We start from the raw sequence: 17,675 nt of genomic DNA on the forward strand, positions 1-17,675 counted from the left end.
CAAATGTGGCAGTGGAAAGGGGGGAGGATGCAAACAAGTGGAACTTCCCCTTTTGGGTGAAGTTCTGCTTTATATGAGAGCACAATGAGGTCTGAGCTAGGTGCTCGGTGAGACCCTATTCTGTCACTGGGAGTGGGGTGGCAGAGGTACACTGGACTGGTGGAGTGGGCATAGGCTCAGCGTTATCCCTCCTGAATACAAACACTTGACAATAAAGCGTTTAACCACTTCCATACAGGGCACTTACGCACCTTCCTGCCCAAGCCAATTTTCAGCTTTCAGCACTGTCGCACTTTGAATGATAATTGCGCGGTCGTGCTACACTGTACCCAAACAATTTTTTTATCATTTTGTTCCCACAAATAGAGCTTTCTTTTGGTGGTATTTGATCATCTCTGCGGTTTTTATTTTTTGCGCTATAAACAAAAGAAGAGTGACAATTTAAAAAAAAACACAATTTTTTACTTTTTTATTTAATAAATATCACAATTTTTTTTTAAAAAACGTTTTTTTTCCTCAGTTTAGGCCGATATGTATTCTTCTACATATTTTTGGTAAAAAAAATCGCAATGATCATATATTGATTGGTTTGCGCAAAAGTTAGAGCGTTTACAAAATAGGTGATAGATTTATGGCATTTTTATTTTATTAATTTTTTTACTAGTATTGGCGGCGATTTGCGATTTTTTTACTGTCACCGTGACATTGCGGCGAACACATCGGACACTTTTGACACGTTTTTGGCGCCATTCACATTTATACAGCGATTAATGCGATAAATATGCATTAATTACTGTATAAATGTGACTGGCATTCAAGGGGTTAACACTAGGGGGTGAGGGAGGGGTTAATATGTATACCTGTATTGTGTTCTAACTGTGGGGAAAGGGGGGGTGACTGGGGGAGGTGACCGATCTGTGTCCCTATGTACAAGAGACACAGATCGGTCTCCTCTGTCCCCTGACAAGACGTGGAGCTCTGTGTTTACACACAGAGCTCCACGTCACTGCTCTTTCGTTACGATCGCTGGTACCTGGCGGACATCGCGACCGCCAGGCACGCGCATCGACATCTCGGGATGCGCCGGGCGCTCGGTCGCGCGCCCCCCAGTGGCCGGAGGAATACAGGACGTCAATAGACGTCCTGTTGAGTTTTCAGAGTCACCGTGGAGCCGTCATTTGACGATGGCCCGGTACTCTAGTGGTTAATGACCCAGGACAGCATGAGGAACTCTGTATATTCAACTACTGCACACAGTATATAGTATGGTGTTAGGCTGGCAATAGATTCTACACCACGGCTGGGAAACCTCCCGCTGTCAGAATATAGCGTAGCATAGTAGGATGGATTTCCCCATCAACACTGAGGCCTCGTACACACGACCGAGAAACTCGTTGTTAATGAAACATTGTTTTCCTCCACGAGTTCCTTGTCAGGCTTGTCGGGAATCTTGTCAAGCTTTCTTTGCGTACACACTGTCAAGACAAAATCTCGTCGCTCTCAAACGTGGTGACGTACAACACGTACGACGGCACTATAAAGGGGAAGTTCTAATCCATTGGCGCCACCCTTGGGGCTTATTTTGCTAATCTCATGTTACTGCATGTTAAGTAAAAGTTTGGTGTGAGACGATTCGCACTTTTCAGTCTGTTACAGCGTGACGAATGTGCTATCTCCATTACAAAAACGCTACTTTTACCAAAGGTGCGCTCCCATCTCATACTTTATTCTGAGCATGCGCGGGTTTCTAAGCATACACACAAACGTGTTTCTCGTCGTAAACCAGCCCGACGAGAAACACGATGAGACAATTGAGACTCCCGACGAGGAAAAAGAGAACTTTTTCTCGTCGAGATCCACAACAGATTTCTCGACAAAAAACATACACACGACCGTTTTCCTCTGCAAAAAAGCTCTGCCACCAAGTTTCTTGATGGATTTTGTCGAGGAAAACAGTCGTGTCTACGAGGCCTGACTGTGTTGATGGGAAAATTGAACAATTTTTTTCCTTCAACCTGTGAGTGAAGGAATGAAAATTGCATATTCTATTGCCAGCTTATTTGCATGAGAAAAAAAAAACATACAGGCTGGGTGTGCTGCAGTTGATCGATAGATTAAGTATATAGTAGAAATAGATTGAGATAGTACAACCAGCCTGCCTATAGATGGATTGTAATTAAGACAATTCCTGCCAAATCATCCAAATTTCGATAAGTCTATAGCTAGTTTTAGTTTTAAAAAAAATTCTGAAAAGGTGAACTAAAACTGTCATGCAGAGCGTCTAACAGCAGGGGTCCGGTGGGTCCCTGTTCACCATTTCAGGTCCAATTTCCTCTGAGTTTTTAGCTGAATTCGGACCTGAAACGGGCCAGGAGACGCACAGGGCTCCTGTGCAATTTTCTCTGCAGCGGTCCCGGAGCTGTGTGAACCGGCTCCATTGATTGCCGGTCACAGTCTCCTGACATGTGAATTGGATGCAGGGAAACCCAAATCCGATTCGCAATAGTGTGAACCCAGTCTTCAAATCAAGATGGCCATACACTATTCCCTGTCAGCCCAATAATGAAAAATTGAAGGAGCCAGATGGAAAATTGTTGACTGAGCAGCGACTGCATTTGATTGGTTATACCCAGGCAATATATTAGCCACAGCTGGAGACTTGTTCATCTGCACTGTATAGCATGGAGGGAGGAATCTGTTCGAAATTTTTAACTGAGCGAAAAAATCGAAAGCCTCGTACACACGGCCGGTTTTCTTGGCAAGAAAACTGCTGGCAGAGCTTTTTGCAGAGAAAACGTGTATGGCCGCATACACACGACCGGTTTCCTCGACAGAATCCATCAAGAAACTTGGTGGGAGAGCTTTTTTGCCGAGGAAACCGGTCATGTGTATGCTTTTCATCGAGAAAACTGCCGGGAATCTCGACGAGAAAAATAGAGAACCTGCTCTCTATTTTCTCGTCGGGATTCTCGTCGGCCTGTTTCCCAACAAGAAAACTGTGTGTGTGTATGCGGCTACAAGCTTACCTGTCCTCCTTTAAGCCCGCTCATGCTCGATGAGACTTCGACGCATGCGCGGTAGCTTACAAGGGTAGTGTAGGGAGAAGTAAGATGGCGGCGACGGCATTGAATGTGACGAGCGCATGCTCGTCCTGTCGATGACGTCACCGCGTTCTTGCCATTCAAAAGAACGGTGGTTCTTTTGAATGTGCCGTGTGTACACTCGGCTTTTCCCAACGAGATTCCCGGCCGTGTGTACAAGGCTTAACTGTGTATGGCCAGCTTAGAAGCGATGGCTGGTTCTGTAGCGAGAAAGCCAGACTGAAGCCTCATACACAAGACCGAGGAACTCGACGGGCGAAACACATCGTTTCGCTCGTCAAGTTCCTTGTTAGGCTATCGAGGAACTCGACAAGGCAAGTTTCTCCATTCCCGTCGAGGAAAAAGTGTGTGTACGAAGCCTAACAGCTCACACAAAGCAACTGTACTGTGACCAATGGCAGCTGGGTCCTGATATGTGGGCAGGTGTGCTTTTAAGTTAATATTGTGGGCATTTTTTTTTTTTTTTTTACTTTCAATTTTTATTAATTTCTCAGTTGACATTTTACAACATTGTTAACACAGAATTTTATTTTATTAACTTATAAACATTTTGGGCTAGATTCAGGCACGAGATACGACGGCGTATCTCCAGATACGCCGTCGTATCTCTGAGTTCCGGCGTCGTATCTATGCGACTGATTCATAGAATCAAGTTACGCATAGATTCCCCTAAGATCCGACCGGCGTAAGTGTCTTACACCGTTGTATCTTAGGCTGCATATTTACGCTGGCCGCTAGGTGACGCTTCCATATATTTACGCAAGGAATATGCAAATTAGGTAGTTACGCCGATTCAGAAACGTACGTCACGTCGTTTACGTTAGGCTTTTTCCGGCGTAAAGTTACCCCTGCTATATGAAGCGTAGCCTATATTAAGTATGGACGTCGTTCCCGCGTGAAATTTTTAAAATTTTACGTCGTTTGTGTAAGTCGTTCGCGAATAGGGCTGGACGTAATTTACGTTCACGTCAAAAGCAATGACGATTTGCGGCGGAATTTCGAGCATGCGCACTGGGATTCTTTCACGAACGGCGCATGCGCTGTTTGTAAAAAAACGTAAAATACGTGGGGTCACCATTAACTACTTGCCGTCGCCGCACCGTCATAATACGTCCACAAGATGGCACTCCTGGGCGAGATCACGTATTATGACGTCCGGCGCGTGAACGGCGATGGGGCGCGCGCGCGCGCCCCACCGCCGTTCACGATGATCAGATTCGATGCAGAACTGATCAATCACCAGGTCCAGGCCAATAAAATCTGGCCTGGACCTGGTGATCGCTCCAACCAATGGTTGTCTTCCCCTGGCAATGTTTTGTAAACATTGGCAGGGGAAGTACTGCTCTCTCCCTCGTGTCGGTCTTTCCGTTCCAGACCGAGAGGGAGAGAGCATCTAACAGTGAGTTGCACAACACTACACTGACACCAGGTCACGTAGGCACACTTTTAACCCCCTGATCACCCCCCGATCACCCCCCAAATTAACCCATTCACTGCCTGTCACTGTGTCACCCAGTACAGCAATCAGATTTTTTTTTGATCGCTGTACTAGTGTCATTAGTGACAAAAATAAGTGTTAGGGTAATCAGTATTAGGCTCTAAATAGTCTAGGGACCCCCCCTAACCCCCCCCCAATAAAGGTTTAACCCCATCATTACCCCCTGTCACCAGTGATCACAGTATAAGTGTCACCGGTGACGCAGTTTAGCTAGTTAATTTTTTATTGCATCAAGGCACCCGCCATATTTTTTGCAATAAAATTTTAACCCCCTGATCGCCCGGCGGGTGATCAAAGTTTGGTTTTAGCGCCAGATAGGGTCTGCGTCGCCCCAGGCAGCGGCCAATAGCGCTAACACCCACGCACGCACCATACGCATCCCTTTAGTGGTATAGTATCTGATCGGATCGATACTTGATCTGATCAGATCTATACTAGCGTCCCCTGCAGTTTAGGGTTCCCAAAAACGCATGGTTAGCGGGATCAGCCCAGATACCTGCTAGCACCTGCGTTTAGCCCCTTCGCCCAGTCCAGCCCACCGAAGTGCAGTATCGATCAATCGATCGATCACTGACACAAAACACAAAAACACATAACTGCAGCGTTCGCAGAGTCAGGCCTGATCTCTGCGATCGCTAACAGTTTTTTTGGTAGCGCTTGACTCAGTCGCTAACAGGTCAGGTGCTTTTTTGCCTGTGAATCTCACCACTGTACCCCTAAATTTAGAGCCCAAAATGGCAAATCGATGGTACAGTGATGAAGAGGCCTACTTGTTTATGAGCCTGACGGATAGTGATGAGGAGGTCACGCATCTGTCAAATTCTTGCTCAGAATACGATCCTGTAGACGACAGTGGCTCCCTGACAGATAGCTCTGACGACGGAGTGGTCCCTGCTAGGGTCAGGCGTACCAGACCCCGATCTTCTGCTGTCGCTGAGGTGCAAGAACCGCAGGGCTCTCGTATGGAGGAGAGAAGTACTAGCGCCGCTATTCCTTCTGGTGAACTGGCAAGCACCAGCGGCCTAGTACATCCTGGTCATATATCCAGCACTGCAGTAACACTTGGTGACGTGGCGAGTCCCATAAGTGCAGTTCAAGCTGGAGAGGTGGCAAGCACGAGTAGTGTCCCGCTGCCACCAAGAAGAAGAAGACGACAAAGACAGGCCCGTCCCCATAGTGCCCTTCCTGCTGCATTCGCCAATCCTGATTGGGTACCCACCACTTCTGCAGCACCCGTACTTCCCCCATTCACTGGCCAACCCGGAATTCAGGTGAATACAGTTGATTTTACGTCACTGGATTTTTATTCGCTGTATTTCACGGAAGATCTCTATAGATCTATTGTGGACCAAAGCAATTTGTACGCTGGTCAATTCTTCGCCGCTAATCCCCAGCTGTCCCTTGCCAGAGATTGGAAGCCAATTACGGTTTCCGAATTTAAGATCTTTCTGGGCCTTTCCCTCATCATGGGCATTACTAAAAAGAGTGAGCTGCGGATGTATTGGTCCACGCACCCAGTTCACCATATGCCCATTTTCTCTGCCTCCATGACCAGGACACGATACGAGCAGATCTTGCGGTTCATGCATTTTAGTGACAATGAACTCTGTCGTCCTCGGGGAGACCCTGAATTCGATCGGCTCTACAAAATTCGGCCCCTCGTAAACCACTTCAACGAACGGTTTGCAGCCTTGTATAATCCCAATCAAGTTGTCTGCGTTGATGAGTCCCTGGTTAAGTTTTCTGGCCGCTTGTCATTCAAACAATACCTTCCCAGCAAGCGTGCCAGATACGGGGTCAAGTTGTATAAGCTCTGTGACAGGGCAACAGGCTATACATCTAGCTTTATGGTTTACGAGGGAAAAGACAGTCACGTAGAGCCGGAGAATTGCCCTGATTACATAGGGAGCGCTGGTAAGATAGTGTGGGAATTGGTGTCACCCTTATTCGGAAAGGGGTACCACTTGTACGTGGACAATTATTACACAAGCGTGCCACTTTTTAGTCACCTTTTTGATTATGGAATTGGCGCATGTGGCACCGTGCGACCTAATCGCCGGGGCATCCCCCAACGGCTTGTAGAATCCCGTCTTAGTCGGGGGGAGAGAGCCTGCTTACGGTGTAATAATTTGTTAGCAGTGAAGTGGAGGGATTCACGGAATGTTTTCGTTCTGTCCACGCTTCACGCAGACACGGCAGTCCAAATTCCTACGGCGACTGGTGTTGTGGAGAAACCCCTCTGTATCCACGAGTACAACCTTAACATGGGAGGGGTGGACCTCAATGACCAGTTGTTGGCGCCGTACCTAATTGCCCGGAGGTCCAAACGCTGGTACAAAAAAGTGTCAGTGTATTTGTTTCAATTGGCTTTGCTGAACGCTCATGTGCTATACAGAGCTTCAGGACGGACTGGATCCTTCCTAAAATTCCAGGAAGAGATCGTCGAAGCCCTTCTGTTTCCAGATGGTGCTGTGCCCCACCTTCCCAACGCAAATGCAGTGAGCCGGCTGTATGAGAGGCATTTTCCTTTTGTCCTCCCTGGTACCCCTACCCAAAGAGCCCGCCAAAAAAGATGTCGTGTCTGCAGCAAACTCGGATTTAGGCGTGACACCCGCTTTTATTGTCCCGACTGTCCTGACCAACCTGGTCTCTGCATTGGTGCATGTTTCAAACGCTACCACACACTAGTTGAGTTTTAGCGTAGGGTACAGCACCACACAGTCCTAGGCACACCAACACAGGGTCTCGGAATATGTGATGGCCATCACATTTTGAGAGACCATAATCTGCAACGTTCAGTTTACAGTTTTCTTACAGTTTTTATAAAAGTAAAAAAAAGTGGAAAAAAAATTAAAAAAACTTACACAAAAACACAAAAAAATATATAAAATAAAAAATCCAAAAATAGTTGTGGTTGTATTTTTCTCCTCTCTTTATTGTTCTCTTATGTTCACTCTCTACTGTCCACTCACTATTGTTCTATATCTATTCTCTCTATTTTTACAATGTTTTATTGTATTTGCTTTGCAGGTATGGTATGTTATACTGTAATGTTTGTTTTATTGTTAACCATCATTTGTTTAGCAGGTACGCCATTCAGTTGCATCGCGGATTTATTTAGCGTGACAGCAACAGCGTTTGCTCCCACGATTTATAAAGCTGTGACTCCAACGCTGTAGGAGGTGATTTCACCACCACGGTTAAAAAAAAAAGCATATATGCCAAAGCATGGGGGCAGCAGGGGCGGAGGAGCGATTTTGCTCCTAATGCCGCGTACATACGGTCGAAATTCCGACGGAGGCTTGCCCGTGGAAAAGTTCGACCGTGTGTATGCGGCATAACTTTTTATGCGGGAGGATGCCCCCATGCTTTGGCATGTATATTTTTTAGGCACAGGTTGCGTTAAAAAATGTTTTATTTTTTACTGTATTTATTTTTTTGGTATTTGCTTTGCAGGTATGGTATGGTAAGATCTTAATGTTAAAATGTAATGTTACTTTGTTATAATGTTAACCATCATTTGCTTAGCAGGTACGCCATTCAGTTGCAGCACGGATTTATTTAGCGTGACAGCAACAGCGTTTGCTCCCACGATACATAAAGCCGCGACTCCAACACTGTGGGAGGTGATTTCACCACCACAGTTAAAAAAAGAGCATATATGCCGAAGCATGGGGGCATTAGGGGCGGAGGAGCGATTTTGCTCCTAATGCCGCGTACATACGGTCGAAATTCCGTCGGAAGCTTGCCCGTGGAAAAGTCCGACCGTGTGTATGCGCCATAACTTTTTATGCGGCGTACATACGTGTGTGAGCGGCATAACTTTTTTGCGGGAGGATGCCCCATGCTTCGGCATATATAAATGGTGCATGTATGCCCATCATTAGAAGTGGGTGGATGAAGGGAGGTATTCTAATGGTGGGCATACCCACCGATCAATCTTTTTTTCGTTCAGCCAACAGGCTGCATGAAAAAAAAAAAAGATTACAATACATGTCCAACAAGAACCATCAACGTATGGTATGTTGCTGGACTTTGAATGGTTATACCAGAATGATGCCTGCGGGTTTAGGTATCATCTTGGTATCATTCTTTTCAGCCAGCGGTCGGCTTTCATGTAAAAGCAGTCCTAGCGGCTAATTAGCCTCTAAACTGCTTTTACAAGCAGTGGGAGGGTATGTCCCCTCCCCGGATATAAACTGCGCCATTGGGAAAGTGGGAAAACATTTTATCACACCGATCTTGGTGTGGTCAGATGCTTTAAGGGCAGAGGAGAGATCTAGGGTCTAATAGACCCCAATTTTTTCAAAAAAGAGTACCTGTCACTAACTATTGCTATCATAGGGGATATTTACATGCCCTAAGATGGCAATAAAAATTATAAAAATAATAAAAAAAAGTAAGGAACAGTTTAAAATAAAATTAAAAAAGCAAATTAAATAATAATAAAAAAAAAAAAAAAAAAAAAAGCACCCCTGTCCCCCCCTGCTCTTGCGCAAAGGCGAACGCAAGCGTCGGTTTGGCGTCATATGTAAACAGCAATTGTACCATGCATGTGAGGTATCACCGCGAAGGTCAGATCGAGGGCAGTAATTTTAGCAGTAGACCTCCTCTGTAAATCTAATGTGGTAACCCGTAGAGGCTTTTAAAGGCTTTTAAAAATGTATGTAGTTTGTCGCCACTGCGCATTTGTGCGCAATTTTAAAGCATGTCGTGTTTGGTATCTATGTACTCGGCCTAAGATCATCTTTTTTATTTCATCAAACATTTGGGCAATATAGTGTGTTTTAGTGCATTAAAATAAAAAAATATGTATTTTTGCCCAAAAAAATGCATTTGAAAAATCGCTGCGCAAATACTGCGTGGTAAAAAAAAATGCAACACCCACCATTTTAATCTGTAGGGCCTTTGCTTTAAAATAATATATAATGTTTGGGGGTTCAACTTAACTTTCTTGCAAAAAAATAATATGTTTTTATGTAAACAAACAGTGTCAGAAAGGGCTTTTTCTTCAAGTGGTTAGAAGAGTGGGTAATGTGTGACATAAGCTTCTAAATGTTGTTCATAAAATGCCAGGACAGTTCAAAACCCCCCCAAATGACCCCATTTTGGAAAGTAGACACCCCAAGCTATTTGCTGAGAGGCATCTCGAGTCCATGGAATATTTTATATTTTGACACAAGTTGTAGGAAAGAGAATTATTATTATTTTATTTTATTTTTTTTGCACAAAGTTGTCACTAAATGATATATTGCTCAAACATGCCATGGGCATATGTGGAATTACACCCCAAAATACATTCTGCTGCTTCTCCTGAGTACGGGGATACCACATGTGTGAGACTTTTTGGGAGCCTAGCCGCGTACGGGACCCCAAAAACCAATCACCACCTTCAGGCTTTCTAAGGGTGTAAATTTTTGATTTCACTCCTCACTACCTATCACAGTTTCGGAGGCCATGGAATGCCCAGATGGCACAAAACCCCCCTAAATGACCCCATTTTGGAAAGTAGACACCCCAAGCTATTTGCTGAGAGGTATGTTGAGTATTTTGCAGATCTTGCTTTTTGTCACAAAGATTTGAAAATTGAAAAAAGAAAAAAAATATATATATATATATATCTTTCTTCATTTTCAAAAATAAATGAGCGCTGTAAAATACTCACCATGCCTCTCAGCAAATAGCTTGGGGTGTCTACTTTCCAAAATGGGGTCATTTGGGGGGGTTGTCTGCCATCTGGGAATTCTATGGCCTCCGAAACTGTGATAGGCAGCGAGGAGTGAAATCAAAAATTTGCGCCCTTAGAAATCCTGAAGGCGGTGCTTGGTTTTCGGGGCCCCGTACGCGGCTAGGCTCCCGAAAAGTCCCACACATGTGGTATCCCCGTACTCAGGAGAAGCAGCAGAATGTATTTTGGGGTGCAATTCCACATATAACCATGGCATGTGTGAGCAATATATCATTTAGTGACAACTTTGTGCAAAAAAAAAAAAAAAAAAAAAAAAGTTTGTCATATTCCAGCAACTGGTGGCAAGATATAAAATATTCCATGAACTCAAAATGCCTCTCAGAAAATAGCTTGGGGTGTCTACTTTCCAAAATGGGGTCATTTGGGGGGGTTGTGTGCCATCTTGGCCTTTTATGGCCTTCAATACTGTGATAGGTAGTGATCGGTAGTGAGGAGTGAAATCAAAAATGTATGCCCTTAGAAATCCTGAAGGCGGTGCTTGGTTTTCGGGGTCCCGTACGCGGCTAGGCTCCCAAAAAGTCCCACACATGTGGTATCCCCGTACTCAGGAGAAGCTGCAGAATGTATTTTGGGGTGTAATTCCACATATGCCCATGGCATGTGTGAGCAATATATCATTTAGTGACAACTTTGTGCAAAAAAAAAAAAAATTGTCATATTCCCGCAACTTGTGTCAAAATATTAAATATTCCATGGACTCAACATGCCTCTCAGCAAATAGCCTGGGGTGTCTACTTTCCAAAATGGGGTCATTTGGGGGGGGTTTCTGCTATTTGGGCATTTTATGGCCTTCAAAACTGTGATAGGTAGTGAGGAGTGAAATAAAAAATTTGCGCCCTTAGAAATCCTGAAGGCGATGCTTGGTTTTCGGGGTCCCGTACGCGGCTAGACTCGCAAAAAGTCCCACACATGTGGTATCCCCGTACTCAGGAGAAGCAGCAGAATGTATTTTGGGGTGCAATTCCACATATAACCATGGCATGTATGAGCAATATATCATTTAGTTACAACTTTTTGTAATTTCTTTTTTCTTTTTTTTTTTTTGTCATTATTCAATCACTTGGTACAAAAAAAAAAAATATTCAGTGGGCTCAATATGCCCCTCAGCAGATTCCTTGGGGTGTCTACTTTCCAAAATGGGGTCATTTGGGGGGATTTTGTGCTATTTGGGCATTTTATGGCCTTCAAAACTGTCTTAGGTAGTGAGAAGTGAAATCAAAAATTTGCGCCCTTAGAAATCCTGAAGGCGGTGCTTGATTTCCGGGGCCCCGTACGTGGTTGGGCTCCCAAAAAGTCTCACACATGTGGCATCCCCGTACTCAGGAGAAGCAGGAGAATGTATTTTGGGGTGCAATTCCACATATAACTATGGCATGTGTGAGCAATATATCATTTAGTGACAACTTTTTGTAATTTCTTTTTTTTTTTTTTTTTTTTTTGTCATTATTCAATCACTTGTTACAAAAAAAAAAAATATTCAATGGACTCAACATGCCTTTCAGCAGGTTCCTTGGGGTGTCTACTTTCCAAAATGGGGTCATTTGGGGGGGTTTTGTACTTCCTTGCTATTTTAGCACCTCAAGAATTGAGATAGGCAGTCATAAAATAAAAGCTGTGTAAATTCCAGAAAATGTACCCTAGTTTGTAGATGCTATAACTTTTGCGCAAACCAATAAATTTACGCTTATTGGCATTTTTTTTACTAAAGACATGTGGCTGAATACATTTTGGCCAAAATGTATGACTAAAATTGAGTTTGTTCGATTTTTCTTATAACAAAAAGTAGAAAATATCATTTTTTCTCAAAATTTTCGCTCTTTTTCCGTTTATATCGCAAACATTAAAAATCGCAGAGGCAATCAAATACCATCAAAAGAAAGCTCTATTTGTGGGAAAAAAAAGGACGCAAATTTTGTTTGGGTACAACATTGTATGGCCGCGCAATTACCAGTTAAAGCAGCGCAGTGGAAAATTGTAAAAACACCTCTGGTCTTAAGGCTGACAAATGGTCCGGTGGGAAAGTGGTTAATTTCAATAAAACACGCCCACATCATCCCCATTTGAATTAGGCGGGCTTACGCTGGCCCACATACATTACGCCGCCGTAACTTAGGGCGCAAGTTCTTTCTGAATACGGAACTTGCGCCCTAATTTACGGCAGGCGTAACGTATCTGAGATACGTTACGCCCTGCAGAAAGATACGCTTATCTTTCTGAATCTAGCCATTTGGGTATTGCATTGTTTAAACATATATTAAAGAACAAGTGAAGAAGTGATCAAGGTATTATTATTGTTCTTGGTTATCAATTTCCGCCCACCCCTAATGGGAACAAACTGTGGGCAGAGATTGTTTGCCAAAGTTTTTATATGCACCATTAAGAAAGAAAGGAGGATTTCTATCACACAATATTGTGTGCTTTAAAAATCAGTTTCTCTACCATAAATTCAATAAGAGGATCAATAAATGATACAAGCATAGAAAGGATCTGATATTCTGGAAGCCCCCCTCTCAGTCTGTGTGTGATTCTGTACAGACATTATACACACATATTATCATCCTCTGAGTGATTAGAAAGCAGTAGGAGCTCCATTAATCCCTGCAGGAAGATAATAGTTAGTTGAAGGAGTTATCCTGAGAAGTCCCATGTAGCAGAGAGCTCCCCTTGCAGCCTCATGTCTAGAGGTTTAGAAATAGGAACAGGCTTCTCCCCCCCCCCCCCCCCATCCCATCCCAGCCTCCCCCTCCCATCCAGCCATGTATGCCTCTGCCCATCACACCCCTTATATAGTCAAATGCAGTCAAATGGTCGGCTGCAGCGAATAGAAGGAGCCAACCTTAAAAAAAGCCAGCAGTGGGACACAGAGGCAAGGCTCCCAAAAAAGTATTGGGTGTCCTAAGGAATTTGTGTAACCCCCCCCCCTCTCCCATCCCTGGTACATATTTCTGAGGCTGGAACAGCTGAGAGTTTGCACTCCAGCCCAGGGCTCAGTCTAAGAAGGAAGCTCTCTCTTCATCTTCCCAAGGTCCTGTCTTCTTGTCCCAGTTCTCTGTGAGTGACTAGCCCCCAACCAAACCAACAGCCATGGACGCCATCAAGAAGAAGATGCAGATGCTCAAACTCGACAAGGAAAATGCCTTGGACAGAGCAGAACAGGCTGAAGCCGACAAGAAGGGAGCAGAGGACAAGAGCAAACAGGTCTGCTTGGACTTTCCCTATTCCACAAAAAGCCAAAAAGCCCCCTTAGAGCAGTGCCAATAGAGGACATCAAGTGCCAGTCCTTTTTTTTTTTATCCGAGAGGTTTCCTATGCCATCCTATTAAGTTCACCTTTTGTTGGAGAAGCTAAAGCTGTATTAAACCCAAAAAGCAAAAATGTAATTCGTTGCAGCTTACTGATCCTTAAATGTGGTGGCTGCATTAGTTTTCTTTTTTTTAGGTTTGTTTTGTTTTATGTTCACCTGAAGATTGGCTAGTAATGCGCTTCATGTCTTAGGGGTGTCTCTGGTCCGGATGGAGGAGCAATGGAGACACCTGTGGACAGCAGGGTTGTCAATCTGGGGAGAGGGTGGTGTTAGCAGCTATAGATGGACTAAAGCAAAACTCCAGCTAATGTTTTTAAGCAGTTACAGCAACAGTTTATTTTTCCTTTTGTGATAAAGGTTTTACATAAATCAATTGTCAACTGCCAGTGTTAAATGGCTTATTTTAACCCTCTAACTGCCATTTTTTGCTAGACAACTGTTAAGGGAAGTTAAAAAAGATAAGACTGTCCAGATAAAAAAAAAAAACTAAAGCAGCCACTCTGTCTAAAAATTGTTAATCTGCAATATAATACATGTTTGTTTTGGGGTTTAATGCAACTTTAAGGCATCACTCTAACTGCCACTGAATGGCAGTTGCAAGTTGATAGATAGTCAGTAGAAACTTATTGACAAATTTAAAAAAATTGTAAGAAATGTTTTCTAAATATTGGTTGCTGAAGCTGACAATTACATGTTATCTTTGCATTTGTTTAAATATGTGATTGTCACAGAGAGCTCAGCACTGGAGCTGCTTATTTAAAGTGCAATAAGAGCCCCTTCCAAATTGTCATGTCTTCCTGCCTTAGCGAAAGGCTTATTCACAAAACTGACAATGGATAATAAGCACAATTCATTCTCTTATTACTTCTCTAAATGGAAAATGTTGATTGGATTTCTGTTACTTTGTGAATAAGCGTTTCCTTATGAGCAGATTTCATGCCTTTAGGTCCATTGGCTCTTTATATTCATTGCAATAATGTATCTACATATACATTATATGAAATCGATTGGTTACTATACTACGTGAATACATTTAAATCTCCTTATTTTTCTTGTTCCCGTACATTATAACCCCCACTTAGTTAGAGGATGAGATTGCCCAAATGGAAAAGCAGTTGCGGCAGACTGAGGATTTAAGGGATAAGATTTTGGATGACCTTCATCTGGCTGAAGAGAGCCTCCTAGCTGCTGAAGAGAAGGCCACTAAGGTATAAGACTGTACCAGTGACAACTGTCTAACTCTTTTTTCTCTTTTTCTCTCTCTTCTCTCTCTCTCTCCTCATGGTTCCTGTTCTGTACTGTCCTCTCTGCACCTCTGTTGCCTGCTGCCACACCTTATTACCCCCTCGTCACTGCCCTTGTCCGTGCACCCACTGCCCCCCATGGCACCGGTCCTACTGGACACAGCTGGAGGATGAACTTGTAGCAATGCAGAAGAAAATGAAGGGTACTGAGGATGAGTTGGACAAATATTCAGAAGCCCTTAAGGATGCCCAGGAGAAGTTGGAACTTGCTGAGAAGAAGGCCACTGATGTAAGTTAAGGTTACGAAAAAGTCCCCAACCATTGATTGCACGTCCCCTTCATTTTCTTGCTAAGACACTAGCTTTGCACCTGTTCTATTCAGACATTCCTGGCCACATTACACTGCATGTGTCACATAGGGGTGTGGACCATTCCTAAAATGTTTTAAATGATATATGCTTCTATTTACTTACATTAACAAATGTAACCCAATGAATGTTTTCATTTACTCACCCATTACCGTCTGTGGGGCCTAATAAAATATTCTCTGGTGATAAGTAGACATCTCAGCGCGGTATGGGTTAACTCATAACTGAAAACTTTAATCGTGATAGACAACTTTCATTTGATATGATTAACCAATTAATGAACTACTCAATATACTAAATATTATATATTTTTTTGTGTTATGCACATATGTACACATACACACGTGAAATTGGAAGACTTATCATTGCTCCTCATGTGGTCTGCCGGGCCTTGTGGCTAAGTAGACCTGAGTGTGCCTTGCGCCAGTTTGGGGGGTATTAGAAAAAAAAAATCAATATTCATATTTTCAATTTTGTTAACTCTGCCATGGCTGGTCCTGAGCCCGTGCTGCGAAAAGAGGAGTAATAATGTGCTAATAATGATCATTATTGAGATATCGAGACAACATAAATTCGGGTTTAGCCATCAAAACCAAGGAAAGAAAAAAGAGTGATAAATTGGAGTTGTTGTCATTATCAGCTGAGCAGATTTCACCTTGAGGCCTCGTACACACGACCGAGAAACTCGACGGGCGAAACACATCGTTTTGCTCGTCGAGTTCCTTGTGAAGCCGTCGAGAAACTCGTCAAGCCAATTTTCTCCATTCCCGTCAAGGAAATAGAGAACATGCTCTCTTGTTGGCTCGTCGAGTTTCTCGACAGTTTCCTCGACGAAAATGTACACACGACCGGTTTCCTCGGCAAAAAAATATCTCCCAGCAAGTTTCTTGCTGGTTTTTGCCGAGAAACTCGGTCGTGTGTACGAGGCCCTAATTGGCTGTTGTGGGCAACAGCTCCAATTTTGTGTGTTTGCCTAGGTTCACATTGGAGCGATTTATCATGCGATTTGAGAGATCAAATCGCATGACAACTCACAGCCTATTGAAGGCAATGGCACTGTTCCAATCCGCGCGTCACCGATTTTGCAGTGCCACGCCGATTTGCAACAGTAGTTCCTGCACTACTTTTGCCGATTTCAGGTGCGACATCAATGGACATCTATGCCTGAAGCCACACAGATGTCTATCAAGTAGCACCCGAAATCGTGCTAAACTTGCTACTTTGAAATCGCGCTACTTCAAGTGAAGTAGCGCGATTTTAATGTAGCATCAACGTGAACCAGGGTTTAAGTACAGTTATGATGAATCAGCCCTGTTTTCTGAATGAGAGTTATAGGGGTTCAGATAGGAGAGGGGGTGGGGAATTAGTTTTACTAACTGCTTTGGAAAACTATGAAGCCTCGTACACACGACCGAGGAACTCGACGGGCGAAACACATTGTTTTCCTCGTCGAGTTCCTTGTTAGGCTGTCGAGGAACTCGACAAGGCATGTTTCTCCATTCCCGTCAAGGAAAAAGAAGATATGCTCTCTTTTTGGCTCGACGGAATCCTCGACAGTTTCCTCGTCAAAAAATGTACACACGACCGGTTTCCTCGGCAAAAAAAAAATCCCCAGCAAGTTTCTTGCTGGTTTTTGCCGAGAAACTCGGTCGTGTGTACGAGGCCTAAGCAATAGAATTGAATTAGGAAGGAAATGTTCAGTTAGATGTGAATTTGATATAATCATAAAACAATGGCGTTGACATACTAAAAAAGTAGGATGTTCCCTATAGCCCAGCAAAGCTCTTTTCACATCAATTACCCAATCATGTTCAGTTCCTAACTTCGCAGTCTATTACTTTACTTTACTGTGCTGTGAACTGTCTATTTCTTTAGTGAATCATACACATGCGTGATTGTTTTATTATAGGCCCAGGACTAGTTCCAGTAGCTTTTATTTTGATTTAATCGATTTTTAGGCCTTAAGCCTCCATTGTAACTAATAGGATTATAAAACTATACATCTGAGTTCTTTCTTATTTGTTTCCTTCGTTTTGATGATCCCTAGGCTTGACTGTGGCCTTCATTTTTGTAATAGGTTTCAAAGATCGGAGCAAAATTTGAATTTTCAATCTAGTGGTGCAAGAAACTCATTAATTTCCTAAAGCACAATTTCGTAAATGTGCCGTAGAAAATGTTTCAGTGTGAAGCCTCGTACACACGACCGAGGAACTCGACGGGCGAAACACATCGTTTTCCTCGTCGAGTTCCTTGTTAGGCTGTCGAGGAACTCGACAAGCCAATTTTCTCCATTCCCGTCAAGGAAATAGAGAACATGTTCTCTTTTTGGCTCGTCGAGTTTCTCGACAGTTTCCTCAATGTAAAATGTACACACGACCGGTTTCCTCGGCAAAAAAATATCTCCCAGCAAG

The 17,675-nt window shown here is 43.5% G+C and overlaps 1 protein-coding gene across 10 annotated transcripts in view; it reads left to right on the forward strand.

Moving 5' to 3' along the window:
- Positions 1 to 13,301: 13,301 nt before the first annotated feature.
- Positions 13,302 to 17,675, forward strand: part of TPM1 (tropomyosin 1) — a 51,190-nt gene continuing 46,816 nt past the window's right edge. For 5 of the 10 annotated variants that reach the window (XM_040343064.1, XM_040343058.1, XM_040343061.1 and 2 more), the window contains exons 1-2: positions 13,302 to 13,546; positions 15,060 to 15,185. In XM_040343064.1, coding sequence (XP_040198998.1) covers positions 13,433 to 13,546; positions 15,060 to 15,185 — 240 coding nt within the window. In that variant the 5' untranslated portion in view covers positions 13,302 to 13,432. Of the gene's footprint in view, positions 13,547 to 14,734; positions 14,861 to 15,059; positions 15,186 to 17,675 lie in introns of all 10 variants that reach the window. The other 5 variants (XM_040343065.1, XM_040343063.1, XM_040343059.1 and 2 more) reach the window with 2 other exon arrangements.

The sequence above is a fragment of the Rana temporaria genome, chromosome 3, assembly GCF_905171775.1.
Source record: "Rana temporaria chromosome 3, aRanTem1.1, whole genome shotgun sequence".
NCBI classification, from domain to species: Eukaryota; Metazoa; Chordata; class Amphibia; order Anura; family Ranidae; genus Rana; species Rana temporaria.